Source organism: Phoca vitulina, unplaced genomic scaffold, assembly GCF_004348235.1.
Source record: "Phoca vitulina isolate PV1807 unplaced genomic scaffold, GSC_HSeal_1.0 scaffold23, whole genome shotgun sequence".
NCBI classification, from domain to species: Eukaryota; Metazoa; Chordata; class Mammalia; order Carnivora; family Phocidae; genus Phoca; species Phoca vitulina.
In genome coordinates, this window is record NW_022589726.1 from 24,828,638 (window position 1) to 24,847,483 (window position 18,846).

At 41.7% G+C, this 18,846-nt stretch overlaps 1 protein-coding gene and 1 pseudogene across 2 annotated transcripts in view; both read right to left on the reverse strand.

Moving 5' to 3' along the window:
* Positions 1–18,846, reverse strand: part of ANO6 (anoctamin 6) — a 188,519-nt gene that overhangs the window by 110,696 nt on the left and 58,977 nt on the right. For both annotated transcript variants that reach the window (XM_032420305.1, XM_032420304.1), the window contains one exon: positions 8,926–9,005. In XM_032420305.1, the coding sequence (XP_032276196.1) occupies positions 8,926–9,005 (80 nt within the window). The remainder of the gene's footprint in view (positions 1–8,925; positions 9,006–18,846) is intronic.
* Positions 1,001–5,351, reverse strand: LOC116642569 (annotated as a pseudogene).

Genomic DNA, 18,846 nt, shown 5'->3' on the forward strand with positions numbered 1-18,846 from the left:
CCTGACTCTCCAACTACCTCTTCCTATTTTTCCAGTTCACTCTCTCCAATACCCCAACTGCAAAAATTATCAAACCCCACTAAGGTCTAACTCTCCTGATCCTATTGCCTCCTCCTGCTCATGTCCCTGGTCCTTCACTCTCTGGCAAACACCCTAAAACTCTCTTAGCCTTGTCTTGCTTCACTGAACTGACTTAAAGAAACCCCCAAATTGGTTAAATCAAATTCATTGCCTATTGTACACCTGTTCCAAAGCTGTACTTGAATGGGGAAAGCACACACCCATCATGACCGTGAACCTCAAGTGGGCTTTTAGTGCTGCCAAGAAATCATACTGCATTTCCCAGAGCTTTCACTCTCAGATACCTTCTCCTCTCCCTTTAGGTCTCTTCATCTCTTCTTCCTTCCTCAATCTTCACTAATGTTTTGCTTCTCATTTCATTGGTAAATAAGAAGCAATCAAGAAAAAACTTCAACAAGCTCCTACTAGCATAAAGCCATAAACCAGTAACACCCACTGAACACGAGTAACTGAACTAATTCCACCTGGGTGCCAATACACTGGTTTTCCTCCTACTTCTAAGAATGAACTATCTCTACAGCCATGGCGGGTGTCCAACCTCTCCACATATGGACCAGATTCTATCCCTTTCTTGCCTTCTCAAGGATGTTATTCCAGAAATCCTTCCTTCTCACTCCCGCATCATCAGATTTTCTCTCCCTATTGGATGAATTTCCATCACCTTACGAACAGAAATTCCTGCCATCTTTTTTTTTTTTTCTGTACATAGCTGGTATAGGCTTGGGGGCTGACCACCATATTGAGAGAGAGACAGACGGTCTGCCCAGCAGGGCATGCCAGGCAGCATCCCAGGGCCTGTAACACTTGCTTAGTGGACACGCCGGTGGGGCAGGGGGTCTTGTCCTGTGCTTGTCACGCCCAGGCGTCCCCGAGGCTCCCTGGCCCGAGGTCCTGGGCAGCATGGGCAGCAGCAGCGGGCTCAGCTCACATCCCTCAGGGCCTGGGCAGCGCGCTCAGACAGGACGGGGCCTACTGGTGCACATCAGAGTTGTAGCAGTTCAGCTGCATCTTTTCCACCTGCTTCCATGTCAGCTGCTGCACGAGCTTCTGGAAGTTGGTGCTCAGATTTTTGCTGCACAGCATGAAGCCCATCAGGTCACTGGGGTAGGTGGGGATGGTGCAGTAAGCGGAAGTCGCCAGAGGGAAGAGTGACTTGCAAAACTGCCTCATCTCTTGATGAGGTCCAGGTGCAGCCACTGACACTCGCCCTGGCAGATGACACTCCTCATTCTTGAGGGCCACCTTCACGAGCTGGTAATAGGATTCCTTGAAGAGAGTCTTGGCAGAGTCCACGGGGTCTGAGGAGTCAGTGACGATAACATCGAAGGCGTCCTGGTTCTGTTTCGTGAACTCAAAACCATCACCCACATGTAGGGTCAGCTTGGGGCTGCAGCCGCCCACAGCCATGCCTGGCAGGAACTTCTCAGAGACCTGAACGACATCCTTGTCAATCTCACACTGGACCACAGGCAGACTCCACAGAGGAACGCTTCACCACCTCCTGCAGGACACCCTCGTCCCCAGCCCCGATGACCAGCACCTTGCATGGGTTGGGGCAGCTACAGAGGGGCAGGTTGGCTATCATCTCCCGGTAGGAGAACTCGTCCCTCTCTGTGCACTGGATGACGCCAGCCAACACTAGCACGTTGCCATAGCTCTTACTGCAGAAGACAAGGATAATCCAGGCCAGGCTGCAAAGCAGAAGGGTGGCGCAGGGCCCGGGACTGAAGGCGGTGCACAGCTGCAACAGGAAGGGACCAGCTCCGCCCACCGCCTGTGCTACAGCCTAACCCGGCCGCGGGTGGGAGCAACTCCTGCCATCTTCACACTAACTAAATAAAAAAAAACCTCCCTTCATCCTAACACATAATAACCCCTTGTTCTGCATTCATGTTCAGAAAAAAAAAAATTGGAAGTGTTATCTAAATGTTGTGTATCTGTCAACAAAACCAAAAGACAACCGACAGAATGGGAGAAGATGTTTGCAAATGACATATCAGATGAAGGGCTAGTATCCAAAATCTATAAAGAACTTATCAAACTCAACACCCAAAGAACAAATGATCCAATCAAGAAATGGGCAGAAGACATGAACAGACATTTTTCCAAAGAAGACATCCAAATGGCCAACAGACACATGAAAAAGTGCTCAACATCACTTGGCATCAGGGAAATCCAAATCAAAACCACAATGAGATAATCACCTCACACCAGTCAGGATGGCTAAAATTAACAAGTCAGGAAGTGACAGATGTTGACGAGGATGTGGAGAAAGGGGAACCCTCCTACACTGTTGGTGGGAACGCAAGCTGGTGCAGCCACTCTGGAAAAAGTTGAAAATAGAGCTACCCTACGACCCAGCAATTGCACTACCAGGTATTTATCCAAAGATACAAATGTAGTGATCCGAAAGGGCACATGCACCCCAATGTTTATAGCAGCAATGTCCACAACAGCCAAACTATGGAAAGAGCCCAGATGTCCATCGACAGATGAATGGATAAAGAAGACACACACACACACACACACACACACACACACACACACACACACACAATGGAATATTACTTAGCCATCAAAAAGAATGAAATCTTGCCATTTGCAAGATGTGGATTGAACTAGAGGGTATTATGCTAAGCGAAATAAGTCAATCAGAGAAAGACAAGTATCATATGATCTCACTGATATGAGGAATTTGAGAAACAAGACAGAGGATCATAGGGGAAGGGAGGGAAGAATGAAACAAGATGAAACCAGAGAGGGAAACAAACCATAAGAGACTCGTAATCTCAGGAAACAAACTGAGGGTTGCTGGAGTGGTGGGGAGTGGGAGGGATGGGGTGGCTGGGTGATAGACATTGGGGAGGGTATGTGCTATGGTGAGCACTGTGAATTGTGTAAGACTGATGAATCACAGACCTGTACCCCTGAAACAAATAATACATTATATGTTAATTTTAAAAAAAGATAAATAAATAAATAAATAAATAAATAAATAAATAAATAAATAAATAAAAGCTGTGTATCTGATTCCTCTTCTCCCATACTGTATTCAATCCTCTCTGGTTTTGTATCCCAAGGTTCAGCTGAGATTTCTCTCGTCAAGATCTCTTCTACACTGCTAAATTCAATTTCCCATCCTCCTCAGCAGATTTGGTAGTTCCCTCCGACTTTATACTTTCTTCATGTGGCTCCCGGGACTCTCCTCATTTTCCTCCAACCGCACTCCTCCTTCCCTCTGCAGATTCTTCCTCAGGCCCCTGACTTGTGAACACTGGAGTCCCCACGGCTCAGTCCAGGGTCTCCTTATCTCGCCCCTTGCTGGTCTCAGTGCCACAGATCCAAATACCACCTGTGTGCTGACAACCCCCACATCTCTAGCTGGACCCCTCTCTTTAACTCCAGACCCGTATATTTTACTGCATACTGACATCTCCACTTGGATGTCTCAAATTTCACATGCTGAAAACAGAATTTTTATTTTCCTCTGCATATCCTCCCCTCAAACTGCTCCTTCCACCGCCCCCCAGGTCAAAAACCTTGCAGTCATCTTTGACTGCTCTTTCTCGCACATCTCATGTCTGATCAGTCAACAAATCCTATTGGTTCTACCTTCAAAACATACTGAGAATTTGAGTATGTCTTGCTAACACCATAATTAACACTCAGGACCAAGCCACCACCACCTCTCACTTGGGTTCCTGAAAAGTCCAAGAGGTCTCACTGCTTCTGCTTATAGTCCTCTGTAATCTATTCTCAACACAGCCAAAGTGATCCTGTTAAAACACAGGGCAGGGCAGTCAAGTCATTTCTCTGCTCAAAACCCCCCAGTTTATCCTCCAAAGGCTTACCCTTAATTGCTTTCCCAACTCATTCAGAGTAAAACCAAAGTGTTTACAATGGCCTATGAAGCCCCCACTATCTACTATATTCACCACATTTCATTCTGCTTGTCACATTGGCCTCCTTCCATTTCCTCAAACGTATCTCAAACTTCTACCTAAAGACCTTTGTCTATGTTATTCCTTCTGCCTGGAATGCCCTTCATCTAGATTTCCAAATAGTTTGCTGTAGTACCCCGGCTTTCAAGTCTTTTCACTTGTCACCTTCTGCACACCCTATTCCTGAGATATTCCCTGAACCACTCTATTTAAAACCATAGCCATCCCCCACACCCCCAACACATATGTATAATCCTTCCTTCACTCTTCTCTAAAGGACTTACCACGTCGTGCCATATTATGTATCTTATTTATTTTGTCTTTTATGTCTCCCCCACCAAAATGTAAGCTCCACAAGTACAGGGATATTTTTTCTATTGTTCACTATAGTGCCTCAAATAGTTGATTAATATTTTAACTCTTGGGGATCACAATATATTATCATCTAGTTAAATACAATCAAACCTGAATTTCAGAAAATCAACGGTATTTTCTGTAAAGTAGTATCTCCCCTCAGAAAGGGAGCCAGTTACAACAAAATCCCAAACAGGATAATGACTATTCAGACCTCCTTCTTTCTGCATAAGCACGAGTGTGGAACAAAGGGGACACATTTTTGCTCCACTTTGAACCTCATCTTCCTGAGTCTATACCTCAGCTTAGTCTTTCTAAATCCTGTAGTTTCCATCATCTTCCCTGGCTTATCCTATTATAATCCTAATACTCTTTTGCGAGCCTAAACTCTTATTATTTACTGCAAATTTGGCAGAAGCGAAACCAAGGAAAACAGCATCAATCGGCATGAAAACAAGAGGTGGTTAGAATCTTCCTGCCTCTAAAAGCCAGGAGAGTTAGACATAAACCTCAAGTTCTAGAAAGGATGGAAAGGGGGATATAATTAGCAAGACTCGGATCATAAAATGTAATTCCTTAGCCTTTCCTTTCCTTCCATGTGTTTTTGTGTTGACCACAGCCTGGTTTCCATCCAGCTAGCTACAAGCAGATTCATTCCACTGGAGTTCCTCCCCACACCCCATTCCTCACCCCTGGTGTACCCAGGTTCCTGGGTCAGTACCAAAAGGGTCAGGGTTTCTAGAAAGAGCCCTGACCATTACTCAACCTTTCTTCTACTTTTTCCCCACTCCTTGGGGCTTGGAATGAACCTGGGGTCCTCTGGGCCCGTCATGACTGATGAGCCCCTGGACTAAACCCTCAGATCACCTTTGCTCTTAAGCAGACCTGAGAGTGAGAGCACCAGGGGAAGCCTAGGCTGCCCAGCATCTGCATGCTACCACACTGCAGAAAAACCTTTATCTGCTCCATTACCATGTTGATAGCTCCCCATCCTAGGTTCTAGCCAGACTGCCTCATTCTGCAGCCTCTGCTTCAAAGTCTGAACTCTAAAAAGGTTATCTGGGTCTCAGATACTCAGTCCCCAGCCTCCCTTTGGCCAAATCCCTTCTCCAGAGTCTGGTACTTGTCCTCATGAACCTAGCCTATTTTCAGAGCCCATGTCCCTACATGACAGCCAGCAATCACAGGGTTCCAGAGCATCTGGCTATGTCACCGTTTCCTTGACTAGATCCCCCTTGAACTAATTGCTGTGAAAAATTACAGTGGGATTAATTATAGTTCATCAACACAAGGGAACAGAAGTGAGAGACGATAACAATAATGTCAGAGAAAAAAAATAGCATGGAGCTGTACACCTTAAGCCTACAGAGTGCTGCATGTCAATCATATCTCCATACACCTGGAAAAACAACAGTGTGGGACAGTATTCAGGATGAAATATTAAGTTAATAAAGCATATCACAAACAGATTTTCACTGTGCTCAAACAAAAAACCGAACCAGGATCGAGCTGGTTTCCTACCACAATGAGATGACCCAGTTACTCTCCGTAAAGCCAGCATTCCGCCAGGCCCCTTTCACCGTGAGCCCCATCCACACATCCACCCCACCTCCAAGTGGGGCTGTGTCCAACACGTCCCCAGCTCCTTGCCAGCAAGAACACAGGCACCTTATGTCCGTCTCGGTTCGCCCCCCGCTTAATGTTTCAGATAGCTGGGCAGCACAGCGTGCCCCCCCCCCCCCCAAGAACAAGCCGCACCCGGGCTTTGCAACAGCATTTATGTATCCGTGACGTACGCAGACTCTACAGCAGCCCCGGCTTTGCCTGACTAGTCACATCACAGACACCTGAGCTGTGAAGGAAAACCTTAATGTGTTTATCATGCTGGTAACCAAGGCTACTCAACTGGCACTGCTCGCTTGGGCCTTGTTTCAAACGACAGAAAAACAGAAATCCTGAAGGAAACAAACTAATAACGATAAGCATTTTGTTCTCCCTGTTCGCCAAACTATATAAATACACTCCGTTGTATGAAAACACGAGGCTCTTGATCCTTCTAAAACCTGAACTATTTGAGAATAAGGCCTGAGTAGACCCGGTCTGCGCCTTGCTTTATTTCAGTTCACCTCAGCAAACGGCAGCTGCACCTTCCAAATGCCAGAATGGAGAAAAACAGAGCGCTGATATTTCGGCTCCTTTTATTCTTCTCCATCTTCTTTCTGTTTTTGCTTTTGCTTTGTGCCAGGCTCCCTCTGCTCCTAGGTTCGTACTGGTGGCCCTGTTTCGGATTTAAATTTTTGGGTTGGATGCACATACCTGGTGTCGTCCTGGCATCTGCCCAATCCACCTGCCTACATAGCGGAGCCACCCGTTTTCACGGATGCTGTCACTGTCTGCCTACAAAAAAAGGCTTCTCTCACATGTCGTGCCTGATTCCCTCGAGGACTCTGTTCTCAAGGCACCTTATACGCCTCCTGTTTGTTTACCAGGGAGGCAGCAGTTTGGGAAATATCTGGGTACAAGGGAACTGCAGGGGGCCACAGTGACGTGGGGAAAAAACACAAGCAGCTACGGACGCGGTTCCTGCCGACGGGATGTGCAACAGCATCGGAGGTGCGAACATCTAAAAAGCACAAGAACATCACAGACTCCTTCCTAAACATGGTATGAACACACAATTAGAGAAAGAGAATAGCCAGACACAGAAATCTTGTATCAACCACACATATAAGGAAACCATGCGTCACAACTTCAACTCCACTCATGTGGTCTCAAGAAATTCTCTAGATATTCTTGAGGCACGACAGTGAAAAAGAAAAATATGGGGATTTAGCCTAAAAATCTCCTTTCAGCTTAGGTGTTCTCAGACCCATTGCTAAGAGAAATCTCTCAAAGCAGAAGTGTATTCTGTGATCCTCAAGTTCTACTCCTCGTCATTCTAACTTAGACTCGCCAGTCTTCACCCCTTGCAAAGGAAAATGAGGTAGTCAAGAAGTTAATACTGAAGGTAGAATAACATTACCAGTGTAATTACCAGTGTAGACTATCTGCTACAAAGACCTCGCTGGGGCATGCCAATCTCAAACCTAATACACTGAAATCTGTTCTTGAGAAAAATACTTGTATTTTCACACAGGGAATCAGTGCGAACTATATAGGTGTTTGCCAAGCACATCAGCGCTTTATTGCACACAGCTCTTTTTGGGTTAGAAATAGTGCTTGGAGAGTATCAACGAGCAACAGTTAGAAAATACAACAAAAAAGGGCCAGCTCCATGAGTCTGTATCAATTTCATATTCAAATGGGAAATATCTGTGTCAATTCTGCTTTGGGGCTCTAACAGTAGAAGTTAGAAAAAACCACAAAACTGCTCTGCTACTTTAAGTAAGACACAGGATACACTGGTGGGCATTCACAATTTTCCTTCACTGAAAAATCTCATTGAATGTAACAGGGAAGTCCCCGAATACGAGGTCTTTCTATTATATCCAAGTGATTTTCACAGTAGGCAATCTGCTAGTACGCCACAGGGGTCCCACACTGTGAAATAAAATGGCACTGTGGATATAGTTTCATGTGCGATCCCTTTCGGTCCAGAGCACTGCCTAGTTTCCTTACTCTTGGCTGAATTGAGTAAGTAATCCATAAAGAATGAGTGAGAAGAGGAAAAGCACATAATGAGTTTTGTTTTTGTCTTTTGTTTTGTCTCTATCAATAATACAATTGTGCTCTGCCAATTACTGGTGTGGCAACTGTATATCACACTTTGAAAATAAGCCAAAAAAAGACGTTTGCCTTGCTAAAGTGGTAGACAAGCCATTTGCAGCAAGAGGCAAAAATAAGTAAATCAAGGTGGATCCTGGCGTGCTTTTCCTTCACATCTGGTGCAGTAATATGGTACATGAGTTAGAGAAACACTTCTTCCCATCCCCCTCTTCAAATGAGCCTAATATAAAATCTATTTAATAAGGACATTCTGCACATGGCATCCTATGTGCTTAATTTTCTTTAAACAAGGCATTAATAAAATCACAGTAGCATCTAATAAGATTTTTAATTCCTTGAGGGTGAGAACCATGGCTAATCTTTAATGAGTCTAATTTAGTGAGAGCATTTAGTTCCCCTCTTGGTAGGAACAACCAACAAAATAGTCCTCGCCCTACAAGATACATCGATATAGGTCGTATGACTAAAGGCTCCAGAGTGAAATGTACCTGTATGTGCTCAGTGAAGACTGGTTTCCAGAGTCACTAACAGCAGAAACTGATAGCAAGGCTACCCATGAATGAAGGAGGAGTTTTCGAAGTAATGATGCTACTTTACTGCAGAAAGAGTTCCCATTTGCTGGTACAAAGCAGTATGAAGAATAAGCCTGAAGAACATGACGCCAAGACACTGTAGTTCAGTAACCTGTTCCCCAGAGAACCCGAGCTTTAAATACACAGCCCTGCCACTGAGACCTATGCCACAGCTAGAGGCACTGAGGGCAGGATTCCACAAAAAACCTTCTCCCTTTTGTGAGAATTGAAGATGGAGTAGTAGTACTTACAAACTCTGGGGTTCGGAAATCGGGCTGACTTTCCAGTACTCCAAAACTGGAGACGGCTGTCTGTTCCAGGTTGTCCAACCCTAGAAATAAACAAATAAATAAAGCATGACTTTCATTGGCTCATATACTTTGCTTTTAAATCACCAGCACTGGTTTACAACTGTATTTAGCATCCGTGGCACACCTCCAGGTTTACGTTATTTAACACTCCAGCTATCAGAGACACTCAAAATCTTTAGTAGCTATCCCATCTATTGGACAATGCTATGCTTATAGGATATTCGGTCTTGAAATGCTCAAGGCTAGATCAACTATAGAAAATCATTTAGCTTCTACGTGGAAGGACACTGCAATTAAATGTTGTAAAACTCCAGCTAAGGAACATTTTAGCCTATTAATGTTCTCTCTTCAACTACATCTCAGAGAACTGATGTGGAGTCATTTTGGGGTAGCAATTTTCTGTTTTAAGATCTGTTGAATAGGGGCGCCTGGGTGGCTCAGTCGTTAAGCATCTGCCTTCGGCTCAGGTCATGATCTCAGGGTCCTGGGATCGAGCCCCGCATCGGGCTCCCCGCTCCGCGGGCAGCCTGCTTCTCCCTCTCTCACTCCCCCTGCTTGTGTTCCCTCTCTTGCTGTGTCTCTCTCTGTCAAATAAATAAATAAAATCTTAAAAAAAAAAAGATCTGTTGAATAGCACTATCTGCTAGAAATATGCTGGGAGCCAAATAAAATTTTCTAGTAGGTACATTTTGAAAATGAAAAGAAACAGGTAAAGTTAATTTTAGTAATATGATTTATTTAACTTGATACACCCAGATTATCATTTGAACATGTATTCAATGTAAAAAATTAGTGAAATAGTTTACATTTTTTTATACTAAGTCTTAGAAAGCCAATGTGTACGTTATACTCAAAACACATCTCAATTTGGAATAGTCACATTTCAACAGCTTAATAACCACATGTGACTAGTGGTCACTGTGCTAGACAGCACAGTGTGGGAGGGAAAAAGGAACCAAATCCAGAAGTTGGGTTGTTCTGCAAGACACCAGTCTCACCGTGTCCACAAGTTCCTGATATGAATAAAAGGAATTGTTCCAGGGGCATCTGGGTGGCTCAGGTGATTAAGTGACTGCCTTCGGCTCAGGTCGTGATCTCGAGGTCCTGAGATCGAGCCCCGCATTGGGCTCCCTGCTCGGCAGGAAGCCTGCTTCTCCCTCTCCCACTCCCCCTGCTTGTGTTCCCTCTCTCGCTGTCTCTCTCTGTGTCAAAAAAATAAATAAAATCTTTAAAAAAAAAAAAAAAAAAAAGGAACTGTTCCAGATCAAAAGATACAGAGAAAACAAAACAAAACAACCATTTGCAGTGTGTGCTTCTAGACTGGATCCTGGCTTAAACAAACCAGATGTAGAAGACTTAAAAACAAATTGGGAAAATTTGAATATTGATTAAGTGTTGGATTATATTAAGGAGTTATTAATATTGATAAGTGTAACAATGTAATTTGGGCTGTGTAGGGAAAATGTTCTTAATTAAATGAACTTAAATATGCTTAAATATTTAAATATGTTTAAATAAACATTTAAATAAATTTAAAATAAATGTTCTAATTTATCAACAGGTCTAGCCTCTTTAATAAATCGATGACATGAAAAAAGCAGATAGAGATTTAAAAAGCCTAAGGAACTTATCTCCAGTGTGTGTTTTTTTTCCCACACCACCAAACAATCACCTGAATTCTGATACTATCTATCTGAAGATAGCATCGGACCACAGGTTAAGGGCTCAGTCCCACAAGACAGCCCCCAGCAAGCCCAGGTTGTCACCCATGCTTCTGACTGACTGGCTATAAAATCACCACCCTCTCCTTGGGTTTGATTAATTTGCTAGAGTGGCTCACAGAACTCAGAGAAACATTTACTTACATTTACCAGTTTATTATAAAGGGTATTATAAAAGATGCAGATGAATAGCCAGAAGAAGAGGAACAAAGGCAAGGTATGCAAGAAGAGGCACAGGACTTTGATGCCCTCTCTTCACGAAGGCACCACTCTCCCCGCACTGGCATGCGTTCACAGTAGCTGAAGCTCTCCAACCCTGCCCTCTGGGTTTTTACTTACGCTTCATTACTCAGCCATGATTGATTGATCACTGGCCATTGGCAATTGATTCAATCTTCCTTCTCCCACCGCCTTGGAAGTCGGAGGGTAGGACTGAAAGGTTCAACCCTCTAATCTCCTGATGGGTTCCCCTTACACCCAGTCCCCACCCTGGGGTTACCTAGGGGGCTTTCCAAAAGTTGCCTCATCAACATAACAAAAGGCACCTTTATCTATCTCCTCACTTAGGAAGTTACCAGAGTTGTAGGAGCTCCTGCCAGGAACTGAGGAAGGCCAAACATGTATTTCTTACTATAAGATCACAGTATCACAATAACCATTAGCAGTATATGGTACTCATCTGCATCCTAACTTGGACCAACCAGCTATAAAGGACATATTTATCAAAAATAGGAAGATTAAGTATGGAACAAGCGTTAAATTGTGTTAAGAAATTACTTTTAATTTTATAAAGTGTTATGTTATCTTGGCTGTGTCGTGCCTTTTTAAAATGCATACTAATTTTTAAAAAATCTTAGAGGCTTTTGTGAAGGAAAAGGCTGAGTCCCCATCAATCCAGAAAAAATTCACTTCAGTGGCCCAAAAGAAAGCTGGAGACTGATTAAAAGATCTCTAAGTGGCTTTTCAACAAAACCAAAATGTCAGCCAACAATTCAACTATACCAAATACTTAGATTTGGCACATCACTAAGAAACATCCCAATATCTAGATTAGATTTCAGATTTACCCAGAAGCCTGTCCACTGAATTCAGATCACTGGTTACACCTATGAACTGAAAGGAAATGCCAGCAGCAATGACAACACAAACAAGGGATTCTCACTCTCGAACAACTGAGTTCATCACAAAGACCCCTAAATGGGGACCAAAGCAGAAACAAGAAACAGATGAGGTGGGCCAAAGCCTACAGAACTGCAACCAAAATTACGGGGCTTGCCTCTGAGAACCCTAGAGGACCGTGGCAATTACTGTGCAGCTTGTTACACTCAGGGAATTGTAACATAATAAACTGGTTTATTCCAACATCAGAACAACGGTTGTCCAAGATAATTACATTCTTGAAGGCCGCTTCTGGAACTTGCTAAAATGTGTTTACGCTGCTGGCTATGACATTGTGTTTTAAATTGGTGTTCTGCAGCTTGGTTTACATTAGGAAGACATAACCTTTTTATAATATTTAGATATTAAAGATTATGTATTTATGTGGTATTTATGATACATTGGTTTTTTTTGGCAGAACCAGCAAGTCACTGAAACGTAATACTGCAGATATTTTTAAAAATGAGTCCTGTAAATATGATGGAGCGATCTGACTTTTGCATCTTATCTGGATTACCTTACAATTAGATGCCCAATTTAGCTATTAGGAATCTGAGGTCAAAAGACAGGACAGAGCTGCTATCGAGTTTTGTTTTTTAAGGAAAGGCTTAAGAAAGTACACATTTGCCGAAAGACAGAGAAGAAACAAAATGTATAACCCAGATGTTTTATCAAATTAAAGGCATCTATGCAGCTTGAGAGGACTTGTGAGAGAAAATGATAGAACTATTTATAGCTTTAGTTATTCTGCTGGTAACGGAAACTAATAGATTCACTGCTTAATGTCAACACAAAAGAGAAACTGTAAATTTGAGTGAATAAAAACAGAAATGGCTTTACTGAAACATCATCTCGGTAGAACAATGCTGCAGCTGTCGCTCTCATGACCTACTGTAGTACTTGGAAGCAATGATTTATGATGCTAATATGATAATTATACTTCCACTACTGAAGGGCTCCCGTTACTGTTTGATAGTCTTATTTCTGGTAATCTAACACAGCTGAAAAAGTTCATTTCTCAGCAAAAATAGTCAAAATCAAGGTGACACTTTGAGGGCTTTTTATGAAAAACGGCAGAATCGCGGGGGGAGGGGGGAACATTCTTATAAGGCAAAAATGTTAATTTTTTCCCTTATATAAATCATTTTTCATGTACCATTTTGAAATATATTTTTAGTATTGTCAACATGCCTCGCTTTACACAACAGAAGTACCACCTTGAATGGCTTCATGATTAGTTCATTTAATGTCAGCATTTGGAATATAAAAGTATATTTTTGTGACCTCTGTGTTATCTGTTCATCAAAAGGCTGCCCAGAGACCTGAAAACTAGTTATTCTAATATGATGAAAAAACTCTGGCCTTGACCTATCAGTGGAATTTTGTATGGATGTACAATGAAAGCACAGGTGAAAGTCAGGTTCGATGAACATTCCCTGCCTGGCTTGTATTTTACGCAGTCATTGTGTCGTTAGGCCCTGGGGATACCCAGAAGAACCTGGCAAGCAAGTTTCCCTCTTCTTGAGAAAAAGAAATTGAGACATGGTGAATGTTAATTTTAAGCTCATTAGCGAGTGCCAGGCTACACAGACTTATGGAATACTGAAGGAATACCCTGGAAAACACTGTACACACATCTATCAATTGGTTTCTTAGGTAAAAGTCAAACAATTGACGGACTGGGCCAAAAGAAACCCACTAAAATTCTACTTTTCCAAAATGTAATAATTAATCATACAACAACTAGTTAAAAGTGAAAGAACAGCATATTTTAAAAACTATCCATGTAGGTAAGTATAGTAAGATTAAAGCAATCCAGTCATTGGTGGTATTAGTTCTGACTTATTTGGCAGAACAAAATGAAGGGCCCAATAGCCAGAGGTCTCATCACTTTAATGGGTTCATAATAACACAGTGGAAACCTCACCAGACAGTTGCAATTCATACGATTACTCGTCTATCAATTAGAAGAAATGGAGTAACTAACACTTACCATCCCACTGTGAAAGAGATCACCTCTAGAGCAAAGCAAATTTGAGACTTACTTAAGTGGGTGATAAAAGGAGCCATTATCTATAATTTTATAACTTAGACAATCTATTATCCATCAGAAAACACAAAAAGACCTTTCAGGAAATTCACGAGTCAAAAACAAAGTGCGTGATAAGTAGTGCCCTCGCAATAAAAGTAATCAGAATTAGGCATTCACACTTTATCTAACAACACCAGCGTGGAAGTGGGTGGGTCCAACTGACGTATTTATTACGGTGTTCACTGAAATAATCAGACTCATAGTGAATATATGAGAGACAGCAGGTTAAAAATAGATGAACCTGGTGCAAAGGGCACTGGGCATGGATTAAAGGGATGGACTGAGTTCAAGTCCTGATTCTGCAACTTTAGCTGCACGATCCTAGGCAATAACTTAGTCTCAGTTTATTTATCTGAAGCTGTTAGTAAAATTACTTTCCCTTGTTATCTCACAGGGCTGTGCAAAGGATACAAATGACAATTCAAAAGCATGTCGTAAAAAAAATACAGCATTATATAAATTAAGTTCATGTACACAGACCCAGAGATATGAAAAAATGTAAACAGAAATTTCCTGAGTGTGTTATTTTATGCTTGGCACTTTTAAATTTCTGATCTTATTTAATCCTATTTTTATCTTTGTTTTCACAGATGATGAAAATTTGAGGTTATTAGTTGCCTGAAGTCAACCACCAAAAGTGACACAATGAGAATCTGACTCTGTCCAATTCCAGAATTGGACATATATTTAAATATACTGATTTGTCTCCTCAGCTGTGAATAATTCCAAGGGGCTCCCCATTGCTAATATAAGCTGATAAGGAATCAAGATAGCGGGGTGCCTGGGTGGTTCGGTTGTTGAGCGTCTGCCTTTGGCTCAGGTCATGATCCCAGGGTCCTGGGATCGAGCCCTTGCATCGGGCTCCCTGCTCCGCAGGAAGCCTGTTTCTCTCTCTCCCACTCCCCCTGCTTGTGTTCCCTCTCTCACTTGTCTTTGTCAAATAAATAAAATCTTAAAAAAAAAAAAAGAAATTAAAATGTGTTTATATATATATATATATATATATATATATATATATAAGTCAAATAAATATTAACCAACAACCTATCTTGAAAAACAAATGATAGAATAGTATAGTGAAATTTATTAATATAGCCAGGACAATTGGAAGAACTAACGGAACACCTCCACAAAATAAGTAAACAGATACAACATTCTGGCAAGTGGCTAAAGACATGCATGTGCCAAGGATGGAACTAGGTGATGTGAGTACAAACATCAAGATGAAAAAAGTACAGAAACTGTCTTCAGGAATGTCATGATCTAGTGAATGTACAAGTAAAGAAATATCAGAGGAATGGTCCATTCACATTGGAAATGAGGATGTATTCACATATCCAGATTGGGCAGGATGTCTAATGATTTGCCAGGCAGTCCTGCACCTGAAACTCTTCTCCCATTTGACCAGAAGTCTCTGAAAACTGGTCTCAGCATACATCTGATATTTGACCTGAATGCTAGTACCCACCCATCACAATTCTTAAAGTAACTACACACTTGGGCCACCATTTCCTATCACTTCATACTTTCCAGACACTATGTGGGTCCACTTAGTCTCACTATACCCACATCACTTACAACTGAGCTTCCCCAACAGGTCCCGCATCATCCTGTGGTAGGCATATCTGATCCTCAGGTTCCAGTATCTCTTTCTCTGGCCTCAGTTTAACAGGATCTATTGTATTTTGCTGACAATTAAGTAGGGGAAGATCTATTTCCCATATTATCCATAGGTTGTAAGCCTGCAGATTACAGATCCTGTCATATTAAATGAGATTCTAAAATGAGGCCAAAGAGTCACCATAAATGAAAAGAAAGTTAATAATGAAACATAAAACACAAAGACAGGAGAGTTTCTTTCAAGGCTGAGATGGCTGTAGTTTACCACCCAGGGCAGTGGACTTGAATTGTAAGACCTCTACACAGTATAACTCTGTGGCTTCAGGTATACCATTTAACCCTAAATCTGTTTCCTCATCAATAAAGTGCAGATTATAATACCTACATCAGAAGGTCATTGTGGAGAATGAATTAAGTGACACACAGATAAAAGTGACTTGAAAAGTGTTAAGTACTATATAAATATTGGCTATTACTATTTTTTTACTTCAATCTTTACATTCTTAACCTTGTTAGGCACCAAGTTTTCCTCCTGACTTTTCACCTTGACTATTCTTTTTCATAAAATAAATTCAAGCGTAAAAAAAAAATAACATTAACTCAGCAAATATTTTTGAATGACCTCCATGTCCTAGGCACCACTGGCTACTACTCGCAATGAAAAGAGACGTGACTCAGGAAATGTCTCCTCATTTTTCTGAATCTGGATGGACAATTTTTTTTACCCGAGCTTGTTACTGGCACTTCAACTCAATGACGGTAATATTTAAATTAAAAAAAAAAGTGGAGATTATCCTCTAATCATTTCTGGAATGCAATTTCAAATTCAAGTTGATGGTTTCTATTAGAATTCCGTTTTTCCCATCTTAAGACAAAAGTACACTCTCTCACTCTCTTGTATGTGCTCTTTCTCTCTCTAATTCTGGAAATGGAAGAAATAGCTGAAGGGGAAAGAAAAAGGGACAAAGGGGAAAACGTCATTCATGAAGATGTCAAGTTTGTTAAGGTAAGGAAATTTTTGACTCATGTCTGAAACTCAGTACTATCCATCAGGCAATTTAGAAAATTAATAAATATTCTTCCTATATTATGGTAAAAACTGCCCTGTTTCAAAGTCTCCCCTGCTGCGCTTGCCATTTTTGATGAATAGACTGTAATTACATTGATTCAACTACCTAAGCCAGAGCTGGGGTCATCCTTCACTTTTCCCTTTCCTTACTTGACGTTTGGTCAGTCACCAAGTTTTATCCGTTTTATTTTTTTAAGACTTTATTTGAGAGACAGAGAAAGCACGCGTGAGTGGTGGGGTGCAGAGAGGGAGAAGCAGACTCCCCGCTCAGCGGGGAGCCTGATGAGGGACTCCACCCCAGGACCCCAGGATCATGACCTGAGCCGAAGGCAGACACTTAACCAACTGAGCCACCCAGGCTCCCCTATCCTTTTTATTTTTAAACTCCTCCTAAGTACGTTCTATCTGGAATGCACATCCCTTCATCGCCCCCCCACACACATACACATTTTACCCTTTCTTTAAATTTTTATTCCAACGTCAACATTTATGTGCCAAGTTACCTGCCTCAACTTCATGCTCCCATAGCACTTTGAATTGTTTAGTAAAACCTGTCAGATCACTATAGGTGCCCAAAAATTCAACTTGCATTATTAGTTATTAAAATACAGTATTTTTCAGTTGGTCTTCTAGAGAGTGGAAGAGAAAGATGAATGATTATTATACACAAATTTGCAGCTTTATACTGAACAGAGGCCCAAATAATCACATGGTAGTTGCTCTCTCACAACTGGCCACCACCACAGAAGATATAATCTGGGGAAAATATAGGTTTCCGTCCCCGTTACCGCACTGTATGGTCCTGATTCATTCTTCTTCTCCACTGGTCCATGAGCTCTTGGGGGAAAAGCCATTGTCTTATTCTACTTTGTTTCCTCAGAATTTGAAACAATACCTAATATAACACAGAGTCTCCATAAGTGAGTGAACCAAAGATGGGATGAATTATAAACTCTGTCATTCTAGAAAAGTTCCTAGCGCTCTTCCTCAGAATGTAGTCTGATTACTTACATAATGATAACAGAGTTTTTATATTTCCAGAAACATACTGCCTTGGGCCACAGTGAGGTATGTTCACACTCAGGGCAGGCTAACAATACAGTGTTCCTCCAAGATAATATTCTTCAAATATTTTGACAGTATTTATGAAGAGGAGGCTCTCTGCCTTTCCTCCGCACTGCCCCCTGCTCTAGCAATGTATCCAACAGGAACACGTTCCTTCCCACAGCACAAGGGACTCCATAGGGGAACAAAAGAGGGACAGTTCAGTGAGTCGCTTGGGCATCTCACCTGTCCAGCCCTACCCTAGTGGCGACTCCAAGGACTTCTTCCCCCACCCAAATAACAATATTATCCCTGAGAAGAGCTCTGATAAACCCAATTTTCTTGTTATAGTTCTTGTTATAGTTCTGTGATGTTTAGAGTTGTTTTAGCTCCTCTTACGTACTGCCTCTCCCTCTTCCCACAACCCTCCCCCAATAATTCAGCTCCAAAAATACACCTGGAAGTTAAACACGCCTCCTTTTGAAGAGCTGGGAACAATTATCACATTATTCATTCTCACATCCAACCAGGTTAGCTAATGCTTTTACAGAAAAGCCCAATGTATATTACAAACTTCTCAGATTCCAACTGAATTCATGAGTTCCTTTTACCATCTTAAAAATTTTTTATTGTACTAACATACGTAAAACATAAAAATTTCCATTTTAACAATTTTTAAGTGTACAATTTGGTGACATTAATTCTGTTCACAATATTGTGCAACCATCACCACTATTTCCAAAACTTTTTATTAATCACATCAGAGACTCTGTAACCACTAAGCAGTAACTTCCAATTTCCCCCTCTCCACAGGCCATAATAACGTCTAATCTACTTTCTGTCTCTATGAATTTGCTTATTCTAGAAATATTTCATGTGAGTGGAATCATACAATAGTTGACCTTTTGTTTCTGGCTTATTTCTCTCAGCAGAATGATGTCAAGGTTCATCCATGTTGCAACATGTGTCAGAACTTTATCCCTTTCTATGACTGAATATTCTACTGTGTGTGTGCGCGCGCATGTGTGTGTAATAAACCACATTTTATTTTTCATTCATCCTTGATGGACACTTGGGTTGCTTCTACCTTTTCGCTGCTGTGAATAATACTGCAAATGAACAACGGCATACAAGTATCTGTTTGAGTCTGTTTTCAG